The sequence below is a fragment of the Chaetodon auriga genome, chromosome 7 (genome assembly GCF_051107435.1).
Source record: "Chaetodon auriga isolate fChaAug3 chromosome 7, fChaAug3.hap1, whole genome shotgun sequence".
NCBI lineage: Eukaryota > Metazoa > Chordata > Actinopteri > Chaetodontiformes > Chaetodontidae > Chaetodon > Chaetodon auriga.
The window spans coordinates 10239713-10256123 of NC_135080.1; the positions used below are offsets into that span (position 1 = coordinate 10239713).

General features: G+C 41.3%; 1 protein-coding gene across 3 annotated transcripts in view; it reads right to left on the reverse strand.

Moving 5' to 3' along the window:
• stx1a (syntaxin 1A (brain)) overlaps positions 1-16411 on the reverse strand; it is a 51131-nt gene that overhangs the window by 5062 nt on the left and 29658 nt on the right. The window contains exons 4-9 of one of the 3 annotated variants that reach the window (XR_013077360.1): positions 13847-13921; positions 9815-9888; positions 9197-9305; positions 1971-2044; positions 381-1873; positions 12-122 (exon numbers count right to left, since the gene is read on the reverse strand). Coding sequence is in view for 2 of the 3 variants with exons in the window: in XM_076734294.1 (XP_076590409.1) it covers positions 12-122; positions 1739-1873; positions 1971-2044; positions 9197-9305; positions 9815-9888; positions 13847-13921 (578 nt within the window). In the remaining variant the exon portion in view is untranslated. The remainder of the gene's footprint in view (positions 1-11; positions 123-380; positions 1874-1970; positions 2045-9196; positions 9306-9814; positions 9889-13846; positions 13922-16411) is intronic. The other 2 variants (XM_076734294.1, XM_076734293.1) reach the window with 2 other exon arrangements.

The following is a 16411-nucleotide window of genomic DNA, read 5'->3' on the forward strand; positions in this document are numbered from 1 at the left end:
TTGCATCTCACCCGCCTGCCGGTCTTTTTGAACTTTTTGCATTTTGGGATGCTCTCCTTGGCCTGCTCCACATAATCCTGAGCCTCCAGCACCCTCCGCTCAATGTTGTCCACCAGTTGACCCTGGACAAAAATAAGAGATGGGAGTCATGGCCGTACCATCTTTAATCATATCAATAATTAGATGTCATAGATGTGTTTTTTCCTCAACAAAGAACACCTAATATTGCATATCAAGCACTGACCCAGGATTGTTAAAACAAAAATAATAAAAAATCAACACTTTTGCATTAGAGTGATTATTAAGACAAACCACATTTTCGTGCATGCCCTGCAACAATGGTTTCAGTATTCAAAAAAGAGCAATCACAGTTAAATTACCTTGCTTGCTGTAATGGAAGGAGAGCGCTGTTCTCTGCTCTCTAGAGCTTAGAGTCATTGTGGTGGCGACAGTGTTGTGATGTGGAAAAGAAAAGAGGGAAAAGAGTGCAAAGCTGAGAAAGGCAAAATTAACAATCAGACTTGTCATCTTAAATGGCGTGGCACCCAGTTGATAAAGGGAGGGTAAGTGAATTGAATTATTTACATTTCGAGCATTCGCATGTGTGACAGGAGAATAAAAGACAAACTCACAAAAAATCAAGAGCCATTTAAACAAATATCACTCCCACACTAAAATCATGAGGGGAAGCCTGTTACTCCGCTGTGCTCTCATTGTCATTCATATCACTTACATGCAAGAATTTACTTTCATATTAGTCATTCAGCATATTTTCTTATTCATTCTCTCAGAGTCCTTTTTGCATAATTCAGACTGAGTATTTCTGATGGGGGAAACATTTAATCTCTGTGGGATCAGCCCACACACTCATGCAGTCACACATACAGGCCTAATGATTTACCTGAAGCCCCACTAAAGAGCAAAGGCACCACTCACACTTGACGATGCTCTACACATGTGGCTTTGAAGGAGCTATATACTCGGGGAGCTACATATCATCGGTGCAAGCGTGCTCACTGCTCACTGAATGATGCAAGCTCCTCGGTACGATGCACACTTTGCTACATCAGAGCAAACATTCGACCATTAATGACAAAAATCCTGAATGATTCTCAACTCAAAACTTGTGTAAAAAATCAAGTTGTTAATAATTTAAGCAGATGAACGCAATGCTGTGTAGTTGCCAATTTGAAAGTCCCAGGTGTCAGCGTTCCCTTGCAGCCTAATGGCAGAAATCCCAAATACAAATAATGACCAAATTCTAATCAACTGATCCTTGAGCCAGTAATTATCTGTGCCCCAAATTCTGTCTTAATTTACTGAGATATTTTGCAAACAGATAACCAGATGGAGCTGAAAACATAACCTCCATCCAACTCTGCTGGCACAGACAGGCCGCACGCTACAACTTGTGTGTAAATTAAAAGACTGCCAGTTGCTGTCAGTCTGAAATTGAGTTATTTTCATGATAGCTAAGCAGCGTGCTTAGCCGCTTAATGATTTTACCATTGTGAACACAGTGTGCTACTAAACTTCTGCGTAAGCCAGGGAACCCTTTTTAACTACTGACAAACTGTGTATCTAGAAGCTGGAATTGTAGCTCTTCTTTATGCCGTCCGTGCTGGCAGGTGAATTGCCAATTTCTGAATGAATTAAGCATCTGCAGGTTTGTTTTCACATCATTTGGCTGAGCCCCAAACCACACAGCTGTAGGTACTGAGGGAATCAGTGTTTTCACCTGGCTCTCCACCAGCATGGCCATGTCCATGAACATGTCGTGAAGCTCTCTGATGCTGTTTTCCAGCTTGATAATCTCATTGTGCCGCGTCTCGATCTCATTCATAGCTTGCTCGGTGATGTTGTCCATAATGATCTGAGATGGTATATCAGAAGGACGAGTCAGAGAGGAGCACAATTAGATTAAAAACATGCTCTGTGTGCATTCATGTTGCATTGATTGTATCACTCACCCCAGAGGTAAAGATAGCCGGGTTGTCACTCTCCAACATGCTCTCCAGCTCCTCATTTGTTGTGTTTCTTCCAGCTGAAAGGGCAAACACATACCCATAAACATCCGTAACAGCAATCCTGTTTGTAGGCGTTGAAGAGATTTAGTGTGTGACTACTGCAGTAAATTTAAATCCAGGTATTAAGAAGTGTAGGTGCAATGTTATTGGATTAAAGGGTTCTCCAATCTACATTTGATGAAAAGCACATTAGGACGCACTGATAAAACTCCCCTCCTCCTTCATGTCTGTCTGTGGATTAATTAACAAGAGCTGTGTGCTTCTATTAGACGTGCTCATTTTCTCTGTCTATACTGCATTTTAAACTGGTTATTCTTCTCTAAACAGCAGTGGATATAAAATCCTGAGTGACATAATTTAGGTTGAGTGTCTATTACAGGTGTCAAAAACAGATGCAGTCATACAAAAAACAGAATATATCAGTTTTTATCATCATTATCATCATTGAATTGAATATGATTTGAAAGTATCGTTTGATTGGAGAAGTTTTGATACTATGAGTAACGCTATCGAGTGCTGATACCCAGCCCTGATCATCATGGATATGGATTACAAGCAGGCAACCTTCACTTGTACTTCCAGCTGATCTGAATTTGACAGGATTGAGTGTGTGTGTTAATGGATTTGTCAGTGTTCCACCAGGTATCTCAAAAAACAGGCTCAGATAGAAAGTGTGCTTTACAGGCTTGGAGTTCAAATACGACCGAGTAAACCTCAGCCTGAAACAGTCTGATTCAGACATAAAACAGTAACTTAATCCCACCTCTTTCATATTGGCCAGTTGTGCATGCTTTCCCCTTCCACATCCAGCTGCTTATCTGACTAATATGAGGATAATCAAGGGTTGAGCTTGAGGTTTCCTCCTCTCTTGATCGAACAGTTGTGGTGGACTTTGATCTGTTTTGAAGCTGTAATGGAGCCGAGAGCATTTGTCCTACATTACCTATTTACTCCTGTGCTCAACGTGGGCGTCATTAAACTCTAATTCTGTTGGAAGAAGGACCTATGTACACTCTGCATGTTTTGTATTCTGTTTTGAACAGTTCTTATCTCTGTCGCTCCATTTTTTAAAAACCTACAAGTTAGATTTTTCTGCCGGAAAATAAGAACTGTTGTGTTTTTGTTACCCTAGAGTGAGTTCTTTATATCTGCAGAGGGAGCGGGTCCTCTTCCACAGAGTCTGCTATGTTTCACCGGCACAGTTTGATAGTATAATAAAAACAGCCCCAGCCCGTCTGTACATAATTTGTAGGGGTTAAGATTAAATCTAATACTTGCAGGTAATCTTTTGACATCCTCCCTCCAATTCTCAGGAGAGGTGAAACATGACAAACAGGGGTCGTAATCCTGTTTGTAGCTATCTTCAGTGTAGAGAGTAAAGGAAAGTTAGGGACATCACCCACTTATTCGGCACATTATTAAGTTTGCTTCAATACTCCGTAGGCAAACTTTCAATCTCTTTATCTACTGACGCTGCCTGTACGACAGCACATCCTACTGCTTCTTCCTGCTGATATGCTTGCTCCTCATCCATCTATATTTTCCCCGACAGAGTTGTCCTACTTCATAAACATTCCCCCACACCTCTTTGTTACACCTACAGTAATATTCTTGCATATGAGCGCTGACTTCGCCCGCAGAGCTGCTTCTCCTGGGCTCCATTTCTGCTCCACTGACGCTGTAAGTCACAGTCAGCACCATCTCCAATCTTTCCTTTGCACATTTTTAATCCCCTGTGATGCTAGATGCAGTATATACAGCACAGAACACACAAACAGTTATCTGGTGTACAGTACATCTCTCAGTTGTCATGGCTATATTATATTGATTATGCTAATGTTATGCAGGCATACTGTATAAATAGCCAACAAGACCAAAACAAAGACCTTTAAGTAATCTGCATGTCAAGGTGCAGAAGTATGAAAAAGATATTATAAAATCTCAAATCTCAGCTATATAAAGTTCAACGACTAATGAGAAATTGTCACAGCACTGTCTGGCTGAAAATACATTTCTAAACTGTGCTCAGGTTATGAGCTGGTAAACTAAAGTTTGACAGTTTGGGGAATATGCTTATTTGCAGAGTACAAGTGCAAACAGCTAGCTGGCAAAGCTAAGATAACTACTGCTGGCAGTCGTTTCGTATTTACCATACAGACATGAAAGTGGTATCAATCTTCTCATCTCACTCTTGGCAAAAAAGAGCAGAAATAGAGGCCAAAAAAGGCAGTTTCACAAAATATAAAATGTCAAAACACAAGGGATAATTCATTTTTACTAATACCATAACTGAAAGGACCTACACGGGCAGCTTTGTCAGATACAGCTCCCCAACTCCCTGAAGAGTTTGGAGGCAACTGCAGTACAAAACCTCTATTCTTGACCTAATCAGCATGTGTGTGTGTGTGTGTGTGTGTTGTGTTTATATATGTGATGAAGACCTGTGGTTGGTGTGGGGGGGCCTCAGTGGCAGAGCAGGTAGGCTGATGGTGAGTGATGATGGTCGGGAGTCAGAGCCAATGATTGCCTCCATGAACAGAATACTGATGAAGCTGCTCTCTAACATTTCCTGACGCATGAAGGTGCACCCATGTGTGTTTCAACGTGCACTTTTGTTCATTACGCTTCTCATACAATGGGCATATCATGTCTAATCCAAATGTCATATCCATATCAAACCATTGAATTTCATTTAGTTGTGGTGAGGTGGTCCTGCTGTTTGATTACCGTGCTTAAGAATCTGCTCATGTTCAGCAATGACATTTTGCACTTTGACAAATGAGACAGAGAGGAGTGAGAGAGAAACCACGTCCGCCACATCACCGCGATCAATTCCCTATTCTCCACACCTCTCTGATCATAGAATAATCTCTCTATCATTAAAACTAAAACCACAGCATTAAAGAGGGTCAGAGTTGAAGGACAGAGAGGAGCGACAATGACTCATGGATAATTATAAAAAACAAAACAAAAACAAAGGCACTCTGGTACCACCCTGCCCTATTTATCTCACTTCCTACACACACACACACACACACACACACACACACACTCCTCATTGGTTTTTATAGAGCCCTGACAGGCTCTGAGGGAGGCTCTTATTTGTTACCATGGAGACCCAAACCCTGAGAAGCCTAATATGAAGCCAAGAAGTCTCACATCACCCGTAGCATTTATGGTCTATTAAATCATTCATGCTATGTTGCTACCAGTAACAGTATTATTTCATTCCCATTGTTATGTAACACAAATGAAGCGAGGCCCCCGAGGAACGGAGTGAAAATGCAAACCACAAGCACGCAGAGCGAGAGGTTTTGTGTTCGCTGCCGTTTCACCAGCAGAGCTATGAGAAAAGCCACGCATAGCTCACCTGCACACATGTAAGCGCATCTGTTTGTTATGCAGGAAGAATGTGTTGGTGCAGGCTCCATCTCTGTCTTTCTCCCTGGCATTGTGAGCGAGGGGAGTGTCAGCGGGGAAATAAAACATAACAATCAAATGTCAAAGAGGCCCTGCGATGTCTGTAACCAACATGCCCTCAGTCCTGCTGGGCCTGCCTGGCTGCTTATGGGAGCAAATGGATGTGTGATACTCTGCATTTTAAATCAATGATACAGTAAAATGCTACAGAACCGCCGTCACGCTGGCTTGTTGCTGTAGCTCAGCTCCATTAAGTTACTTAAAGAACATGGAAGATATGTCCCTGTAAAGGAAGAGTTTGACATTTGCTTGTTTGCTTTCTCGCAGAGAGAAGATTGATATAACCTTCCTGTCTGTCAGCTAAAGATGAAGTGGGAGCCAGCAGCCGGTTAGCTTAGCTTCGTTAGTCTGACTCTATCCAAAGGTTAAAAAAAGGCAGCTTACCACGACCTCCAAAAGTCACTAATTAACATGTCTCTCGTTTGTTTTATGAAAACCAAAGTGTGAAAACGTCATGTGGTTTTAAGGAAGGGTATGCAGCGAACTACTTCTCGGTTGCCCATGAAACCACGATATGACATTTGTGCACTCACGGAGCAAAAAAACAAGCCGTTTGTGTGCTTATTAGTGAGCTATCGAGCAGGTAGGCTGATTACTTTTGGACAGTCAGGCTAGTTGTTTGCCCCTGTTTCCAGTATTAATGCTAAGCTAAAAGAACCGCTAAAAGAACCAGACTTATAAACACGATTAACTGACATAGTGGGCTGGATATCAGAGTTTTCACCATTATGGAAACATTATTTACAAAAACTAAAAAGTCTTAGTGACACAAGGTGGGGTTCAAAGTTATCCAAACTGCAAATCCTCACAGTATCTTCTGCAGAAATAGAGTGCCTGTTTCGATATGTTAGAGGTGTGACAGAGGTATCTGCAGTAAGCCGGAAATATATATATATATGAAAAATTTGGATATGTGTTTACTGGCACTGTTGGATGTGTAAATAAGGGCAAAAAATGCTGCTGTTGTCTTGACAAATGCATGTTTAGCGTATGTCACAGGATTGCATTCCTGTTTCTTTTACCTCTGCATCCAGAGGTGAGCAGGAAAGGAAAGGAAACATCAATATTCTGTCTGTCAGAGCAGACTGGGTTTCCCTCTGTGTGTGACACACTCTTATTGATTCACACACAAACATGTCAAAGGGGTTGACACAACAGAAACACAGCCCTCTCGGCATATCACCCAAAAGGAATTAAACTGTGTTACATCAGACTCCAGACCAAACGCAATCTGAAGCTTTGCTGGAGACTTGGGATCTTGTTTCCTTCAAACCAAAACCTGCATTTCTGTCTTTGCCTCATACTCAAAAATTTCCCCTCTGTGGTCTCAATCTATCTCGACACTCGCCCTGCATGTCTAATCCCTTCCTTGACGACAGGTGATATCAGCTAGGGCCTCCTGTGACTCCACCAGCTGACAAAATCAAATCCAAATGGATCTGGAGGAGCTCAAGGAAAAAGTGAGTCAGGTGTGTGTTTGTATTCCACGAGGAGAGTTTGTCCTTCGATTAACCTCAGAAAGAACTGTGTGCTGTCGCCGCTGTTCTTTTGACTGGACCACATTTAGCGTGAACTGGGCAGCGTTCACACATACAGACCTGCTGGATGTGTCCACTCTAAACTGACAGATGGCCACAGGAAATTACATCTATGCCAAGTGCCGTGCAACATAACTACCCCTGCTCTCCTCTGCTATTACCACTAAATGAGTCATAGTGCTCTTCTCTGCATGCGTGTCCGTGTGTGTGCCATTTATATAAAGGTGACTGTATCACGATGGCTGTTGGGGGCAGCTGGCCACAGTGCAGCCTGACAGGATGCCGTTACAGAGGCCATGTCAGCGTCTGGTCCTGGGGGCCCCGGGGGCCTGCAGCTAATACCTGTCAAATCATATCACGCGTACAGAGTGGCACGAGTGAGAGGAGCTCAGATCTGAGCAGCAGCAACCTGGCATGTGCGTGAATATGGGTGTGGGTGTTGGTGACGTATGTGTTTTGGAAAATGTGAGGGTGGTTGTTTTGGTACACTACACCAGACAAATTCAAAATGAAAATATTGGATGGGATGAACTGAATATTCCCTGTATACAAACTGAATCAAGGACAGTTATTATGTACTCATTCCTCCACAAGTGCCATGGATGAGATGATTGGGTGGGATGATGATGGTTGGCTGTGCTGCAGGTTTTATGCTGTCGCTGGTGTACACTGTTTTATGTGAGCTTATTGTGGAGGGTTTTTATCATTTGCTTTTACATGTGTTATCTGCTTGTTATGCTTCATGTCCAAGTTTTTGTTCTGTGTTTTTTGTGGCTGCGAGACAAACTTGCCCTTGGGTTCAATAAGCTGCATTAATCGAAGTTTAGCCGAGCTAAAATTAATTAAAGTTTTCCATCCAACCAAGTTAAAGCCACCTTTTTCATTAACAATAAATTTAACCGACAGTGAATAACTAACATGAATGAAGAAGAAAATAATGCCTTAAGGTACGTATGGTATGTTATGCTACATGCATGAAAAGGGAGGGTTGAGTCGAGGGCTATTCAGTTGGCTTCAATCTGCAACCTCACCACTAAATCCTACACACTGGTCCTTTAAATCAAGACAATGTCAAATGAAGTTTTCTCCTGCCAGAATTCACAAAGCAAAGGCTTCAAAACTAAAGCTGAGTGAACAGCCTGCTTCAGCAATCATGCCACATTTCTCCCCACATGAATCTCACTGATCATCACCATAGATGTGTAGCAGTATTGGCACATCTTTATGTCGCATCCTTATACTTTTGTAGACATAACAATGCTCTTGCAAAAATGTGCGATACTGATAGTGTGCAGGTGTAGAATGATTTGCACACTTTACAAAGTGATGGAGAATATGGCTGTGGACTGTATTTTTAGCCTAATTAACATGAAACTAACAAGGACTGCCAATTGTTCAGACAGCCCACTATTCCAAAACCCCAACAGTCTAAAAAATGTGCCACTGCAGCAAAAGCCAATTTATCTTGAAAATAAGAGCCCACTGCCAGAAAAAAATACACTCTCCCTGGAGTTTTTTGACCTTCATATCTCAGGGTTAGTGAGGGCATGTTGTTTGGTGTAAGGCCAGAAAAATAGCCTATTAAGGGTCATATGTCCAATCCAGAGGTGGGATCAGACTGAAGGGTATTTAACTGATCTGACACACCTGATGGATCAAAAATGTAAAAGTGAGCATCGAGAACGACAATAGTGGAAGAAGCCAATCTAGGGCGCCACAACACAAAGATTGGGATGTCAGAATTATTTTCAGCCATTGTTGTCCGAGTTTGACTGTAATCCCTCTCTCCAAACACTGTTAATTCCTCTCCCAGCTCCTTCTGCACCTCCATATAAAGCAGGACTAAACGTGTGGAGTGTGTCCTCTCAAGTGGCCAAGACACGTCAAGAGGTGATTGCCTCGTCTGACTTGCACTGAGCACTTCTTCCTGTTATATGTTTTTTAAAGTTTATTACTCACTTAATTGGCACAGGTGTTCTCATGAGCCTCTAATGCAACACCAGTGTTTTAAAAATAACTTGAAAACTGCACAATAACCAAACACTGAGACTGAGAAGAGGTGCAGATGTCTTCCTGTAGATCACGCAGCGTTAACATGTGTGCAGTCAGTATGAAAGGTGGCGGAGGGTTTAGTCTCCCAGGTCTACTCACTAATCTCCAGCTGTCTCTGAATGCGTCCCTTGCAGCGCTCCCTGTAGTCCGACTGGGTGGTGTTGTATTCTGACATCACCTCGACAAACTTGCGGGACAGCGTGGAGTGCTGTTGATGCGGCGAGACACAAGAATTTCATTAAAACCTGCTCAATGGCAGCGGTAAACACCAACTTAATAAGTCATTTAAATGGTAAATGAGCAGGTGTAAGCATGCATTAACACTTGAGCTGTGTATCCATCCAAGTTTTAAGTGTGGGGTGTGTTCACACTGAGAACAAAAGTAAGCAGAGTCAAAGCAGTCAGTGTGCAGAGTAAACAGAGGGAATAAAGGTGCAAAAATTAAAATAAAGTGCAGGCAGAAGTGAGACAGCGTCAGAAAGATTTTGGCAAACACACAATAAGTATTACACTTTTATATAGACATTTTGCTTTTCCTCTGTGAAGTTTAATTGACAGTGACATTTCAAAATTGCCGGTGCACGTATTGTATCATTTCCTGTTTGTACACAACAGTAAGCTATGTTTGTAACTGATGCCAAAAACTGTACACTATGACATTACTATAATACATATTGTGTACATGCAGTATGCAGTATGCTCTCTCCTGAACTCTACCTGTGTCTTGCGTATCCTCAGGTCAGCTGATGACCTGTTCTGGCCTTCCTCTTGCTCAATGGTCTGCTGAATACCTGAGAAGATGCACAAAAATATATATTTAGTTACAGAGTGAGCGTTCTTCTTGAAAACCAGCACCAAGAACGAGAAAATTAAAAGCTACCGTGCTGTTGGTTGCCTCCAGAAGTTCATTATACCACACAAACTAAAAGTGTTGGGTGGGTCTGAAAGTGTGAATCTGAGGGTGGTACACTTGCACCAAATATTCATAAAGATGAAGAATTGTATTGATGAGAGCAGAGATGCCCTTGAAAACCTCATGGCAACCCGCCAAGTAGATAATGAGATACAGAACTTTGTGCGCAAAGCTGACTTTTTGACCTGAGGGTGGTGAAACAAGACAGATCAGGGGGTCATCACAAACACAAGAGTTCAACTACAAAATCAAGAGTAGCTTTCACAGAACTCCAGCCATTTCTCTTTGAGCTACCTCGTCACCTGCTGGTCAAGGGAAAGACTGAGCGGATGGTTGCACGAGAGAAACTGCTCGAGGTCAAAATCATCACCAAAAATCTTTCATGAATATTCACATAAAAAGCAACAGTAGTCTGATCAGTAGGTGTCCAGATATCTTTTGCTGAACTGAAGTGTTGGACGCGCTGAGAGACAGATCGTCCACATAAAACGTGAAAGGAATACAAAACTTCAACACCTGTGACAACGTGTACATCTATATAAAGCTACACTTCCAGCCAGGTTGGGTTATTATATTGTGGAATGATAATATGGTATTAAACTGAGAGAGCCTTACGTGTTCGAGCTGCAGCGCGACATAAATGTTAACTAATCACACATCAAATCAGTCACTCTGATGGACAGAGAATAACTGGGTGTGAGGCAGAAGCCTGACTATTAAGAAATTTATCAAGGTGTAAATTACTTGGATGACTTTGCTCTTTTCTTTATTCTTCAGAGGATTTTTTTTTAAAAGAAAAAAGCTTTTGCCTGTAAGAAGCACTTTCCTTACGGCTCCCTCACACTCTCACCTCAGGGAGTCATTGTAAAGGAGCCGCTGCTGAGCATAATAACGTAAATTAAAGAGACTGTCGGTGTGAGGACATGTGAGGTACTCAATCAATTACTGACTTACACAGAGATGTAAGAGCCTGCTCATTTCCATTTCTCCATTTTTCTGTCATTCAAACAGCGATGAGACCTCCTGCTCCTGCACATTCAGGGACATTTTATGAGATGTCCACACCTGTGGCTGTTTTTACTGTCCACACTGCACACGTCCCTGTTTATGCAAACAGCTTAAGCCAACACAGTAAACAGCTTCACTTACTGTACAACACACCATCAGTGAATAAGGCATGTGAGGCAAGCGATGTCAAGTTCATTAGTATGGCAGTACTGATGCTTGAAATAGTTCTATTATCTCTCTGAAAAACCTGATACTTATGCATAACTTCATTAAAATCAATTTATTGATCCATTCTGATTAATTTCCATTGTGCTGCTTTCTTGGCACATATTCTTTTAGACCCTGAGCATCATCTTGTCAATTGCATGAACATCATGGACAAGCCAAGGAACTTTTTCTTGCATAATAAAAAACGTGATCACAAAGCAAACATTGTGATTTTAGTATCAAAAGATAATGTGGAGTGGGATTTGTATCAGTATGGTGCCAAACCTTTGTGGGAATAAATAAATGGACTACTTCAGCTAATTAAATGTGTGTCTTCAGAGATTCAGGCAGTTTTCACCTACAACTCTACTTTAAGTGTATGAGCATTTGTAAGTTAAGAACTTTATTGTGTAGAAAAGTGCTTTTGGCTTCATAACACACTGCATATGTGTCTTTAAAAATGGCTCTTAATGTATATCTGCATGCCAAACAAACCTCTGACACCCCTATAAAAGGTTCTTGGGTGCAAGTGCTTGGAGAGGCAAGTCAGGCTGTATTTATTCAGCACTCTGCACTGTGACATACTGTGATTCACCTTATGCAAGAACCTGACTGAATAGATTTGTTCTTAAGTGGCACATACAAGTCATTAAAGAGAGCTTGTTGCATTCACCAAGAAAATTCACAAGTGGTCCAAACCTGTCATAGGTGTCATGGTCTGATGTCCTCCACAGGTTGAAAACACTTGTTTGGCTTATGGGTTATGATTCTTTAAAGCTCTTTTCTTACTCTTAAGTGACATTTTGTGACTTAAAACTCCCACAAACAACAACTCGCCTTGTATGGTGTCGATTTTGAGACTTTCATCAAGTTCAAAAAAGCAATTTAGAAAGACAAAAAAAAAAAATGTTCTGGCATGAGGCTCTTTGTCTTAACTTGTACTTTGTTTTGTATTAAAGATATATTAATTTAAATACCTAAATCTACCAAGATCACCATCTGAACCACCGTCATCTGTTTCTGAAGAGACTCACTCACTGAATCCATTAGATTGACTGAGAATCGCAAAGCAACACATACAATAAATGATGTCTGTCCTTCCCGAGGATTGATCCCAGGGTGCAGTTTGACGAGGATGAGGTCACCTACTCACACACACACGCACACAATGGTATCCTGTGGCAACAACTGATGTGAACTGGAATGACACGGTTAGAGGCCTGTGATGCAGAGCCTGTTCTGCCTGATAGCGCTTGTGTCAAGTGTGTGTATCAGTGTACATATATGTGTATGCAACACTGTGTGTATACTATGTGTGTGTGGGATGAGGGACAGGGGCTATTATCTCCCAGCTCTCTGTACCGAAGTTGTGCTCTACATTCCCGTAAGATACCGTACAAAGATATTTTATCTCTGAGCCCTGTTTTTCAACACCTGAGACCTGCGGGGAGTCACAAGAGAAAATAAATTTTGTGGAGGGAACAGAAGTTTTCATGCCACAGGATTTCAGGAGCGGCACTAATCTTCATACAGCAGGCCAGAAAAAGGGACAACGAGGGAGATGAGAAGCAAAGTGCGAAAGATTAAGAGCAGGTAATGTGTACAAGCACAGCAGGAAAGGTGGGAGGACGCCAGAAAAATCTGAGAATAACAAGATTACAGGCCTCACACACACACACACACACACACATACATATAAACACAGACAGGGATACATAATAAGCATGTCCTTGTACATGTCTGGGCTGTGATCCAGGACTGGCTACACATCCTGCACACAGTATGTTACTGTAACATGAGTCAGTTTGTGTGCTTGAAGTGTGAAAAAGACTCGTATGTGCTCGTGCATATGAATCACAGCCACTACCGAGTGACACCGATCACTCTGCCCACTGCAGTGCAGAATCCACCAGTGCAAACTGAGTTGTCTGTTAGCTGCCAGGTGCTATACAGTTCACTGTCTCTTTACGTGTCACTTGTTCCTCTCTCCTCTGCTGAGAAAGCACCCAAGCCGTCACATCACATAAAAGCTAAAGAGCTGCATGCACTGGTTCTGGATATGGTCATAATACTGTAATACAGATTTCAGGGCTGCACCTAATGATTCTTTTCATTCTTGATTAATCTGCCATTTACTTTCTTGATTAATCCTTTGGTCTATAAAAACCTCAGAAAATAGTGAAAGATGCCTGTTATGATTCCTAGATCCCAATTGGATGTCCAATACCCCAAAATATTATTTTTACTATAATGTAAAACAAGGAAAAGCATCAGATAATTAGATTTTAGGGGCAGGAATATATGCATGTTTATCTTTTTTGCATGAAAAGGGATGGAAATAATTGAGTTTTTGTCAATTGACTAATCGATTGCTTAGGTAATTGTTTCAGTTCTAACAGAATTATTAAGAAAATCCCTCATACCGGAGCCAAGAGGGGACAAAAATGATTAACTGCATGACAATCAATCATTATGTAAAACATTTTCTAGCTGCAACTTCAAACACAGTGATTGGCTTGTTTTTCTTGTTTCATAATATTTGAAGTAAAGGGTTTGATTGATGACTGACACAGAACGGAATGATTCGTTGTACCAGGAGAAAACGGCAGAATTGGACTCACTCTTTAACTTGGAGCGTATTTTGTTGGCCAACTTCTTGATGTCTGCCATAAGATCCTCCAGCTCAGCCTTAGTTTCTGAGGAGAGGAGAGAAAAGACGAGAAGAGATTAGTGGACACATGCTTCATACTAACTCACAGGTTGCACAAACCTGTGTGCCAGCCAGCTTCAGAGAGACAGAATCAATACTGACACACAAGAAACAAATCTAAACGTCTCCCAACAGGGACAAACAATTCATCAGCTTCAGCCCACAGCGGCACATCTTGTCCTTCTTCATGCTTTCTCTTTTGTATAGAGCAAATCAGCGTCCTTCACTTCTGTCTGCAGTCCACTGTCCTCTGTCTAGCCAGGTCCACAGCCTCAAGAATACACTCTGTGGTGTATATAAATACATATGATGATGATGGCAGACGGGAGACCAGAACAAGTGAAATAATGATGGACTGCAGCACAGTCAGGATGAATGTGTTGTCACCAGCAGGAATATGCTCTCAGAAGGTGGAGCTGGGCTGAATTATGACTAATCATATCAGCGAACAGTTTTCTAAATGGAAACTGTTCTTTTCCAGGGGGCACAAATGCACAAGAGAGTCTCAAAGCACAACTATACAGTTCGCTGAATAAAGCAGCCCAAATAAATGAAGAAAAGAGGCTCTTTCATGGAGGTCAGGACACATCCTGAGGGGGAGTCAAAAGGCACAAAAACTAAATACATAGAAAAATGTACTTTAATATTAAGGCCGAGGCATGCTGGCGACAAACTTGTTCATACAGTATGTTACTCAAACACCTCTGAAGGCAAAAGTTATACTTGGATGCAAAAATCCTGCCTACTTAGAGAGGGGAGAGACGAGATCAGTGACGGTGACCAATCAACACGTTCTTAATCAGCAATTATTTTAGTAATTGAGCATTTTTGTCATTTTTCAAGCAAAAATGCCAAATGTTTGCTGGTTTGAGATTCTAAAGATTGATGATTTGCTGCTTTGTCGTGTATATGTGACAGTAAACCGAATATCTTTGAGTTTCAGACCATTGGCCAAATAAAAAAAGGTACTGAAACAGAAACTGTCAAACACAGACCCTCCATTTCTGATACTAACAGATGGGACACAAGCACCTAATTTGAAGCATTCTGATCCCTTTATTTAACTTGAGCCAGTGCTGCATGATTTATTTAGTGTGAGTTCCTCTGCCGTGCTAAAATAAACCGCTTGTGCATTACCGATGCATCCAAACACTTACAAAATAACTTTACGTCTGTTTCAAATGTAAATGCTGGGGCATGTCGCTGCTGCGGGGTTTCTTTTTGGGTCAGAGATTGAAAAACTCGCATCTTGCACCTTTGTGCATGTGCAGACACAGCTCTTGTCACCAGTGTAATCTTCAAAAGGCAGCAGCACTGCAGGACGGCTGGAGTGACTGTCACATCACGTCGCTTTAGACAAACTGAAGAGCCGGCCGTCTTTTCCTTTTAATCTTTTCTCCCTTCTGTTGCTCATTACAGCGCCAGTCAAACCAAAAAGTTTCACAAACGTATTTTAAGGCACACTTCCGATTATGACACATGGGAGACTGTACTGTAAACACATTCATCCAGCACTGCTCAGCAGGTCGGGCTAATTAGCTTTAAACCCCTCAGATCAACTGAGACTTACATCAAACATCAGTAACAGATGTTGTGATTATTCTGGCGTTGCAAAGAAGTCGTCTTTAAGTGAGATATTAGCAGCTTGTTTATGGTGGAAACTATTTACAACAGAGGAAATGAGTTAAAACACAACATTATTCTCGTTGGTGGTGGAGATACACTTGATCTTGACTAATCGTGTCCAGTGAAATTCTTCTTTTATAATTGCATAGAAAATCAGTATAGAGGAAAATTGATTATTATGAATTAATCTGCAAACCATCTTCCATAAAAACAGGTGGTGAGTCTCATTTGATGCTACAAGCAATTCACTTAATTACAGTGACTGCAGATGTACAGTTGCAGCAATTATCAGCTATGTATCAGCAGAGAGCTACAGGTCCCTGTAATCACATCTAAATTACATAAACAATTTGTATTAAGGCCTAATCTTAACGAGGTTAACAATGTATATTCTGTAATTACACCTTTCAGACAAGAGGACACACTGTATAAATTCACATGACATTTGCATTGAGTGCTTTTACAGTATCAGTTTGGGGGTTTAGTGGGTTTTATTTTGCTGCAAAGGCCACATCAGGTAACACTTTACTATCACTTCCCTAATTTCACAATTATAAGAACTACATCAACATTAAAGAAGCGCTTTATGACACACTGTATTGTGTCTACGCACATATAGGGACATTTTAAGTGTTTATTAATGCACTGCATTTGTCAACAATGCCAGATCCGGTGCAGTTGTTTTTTTCTCTGGCTGATGTGTGGCTGTGGAAACATAATGATGTGGACTGTCTGGACTAAACTCCACCAGAGATATTAAGGAAAATGCTTGAATAGTTAATGAGAACAAGCAATAATATTGACGTGAAGTAATTTCTCAATTGTGAACACAGTTTTTCATAACGACTGT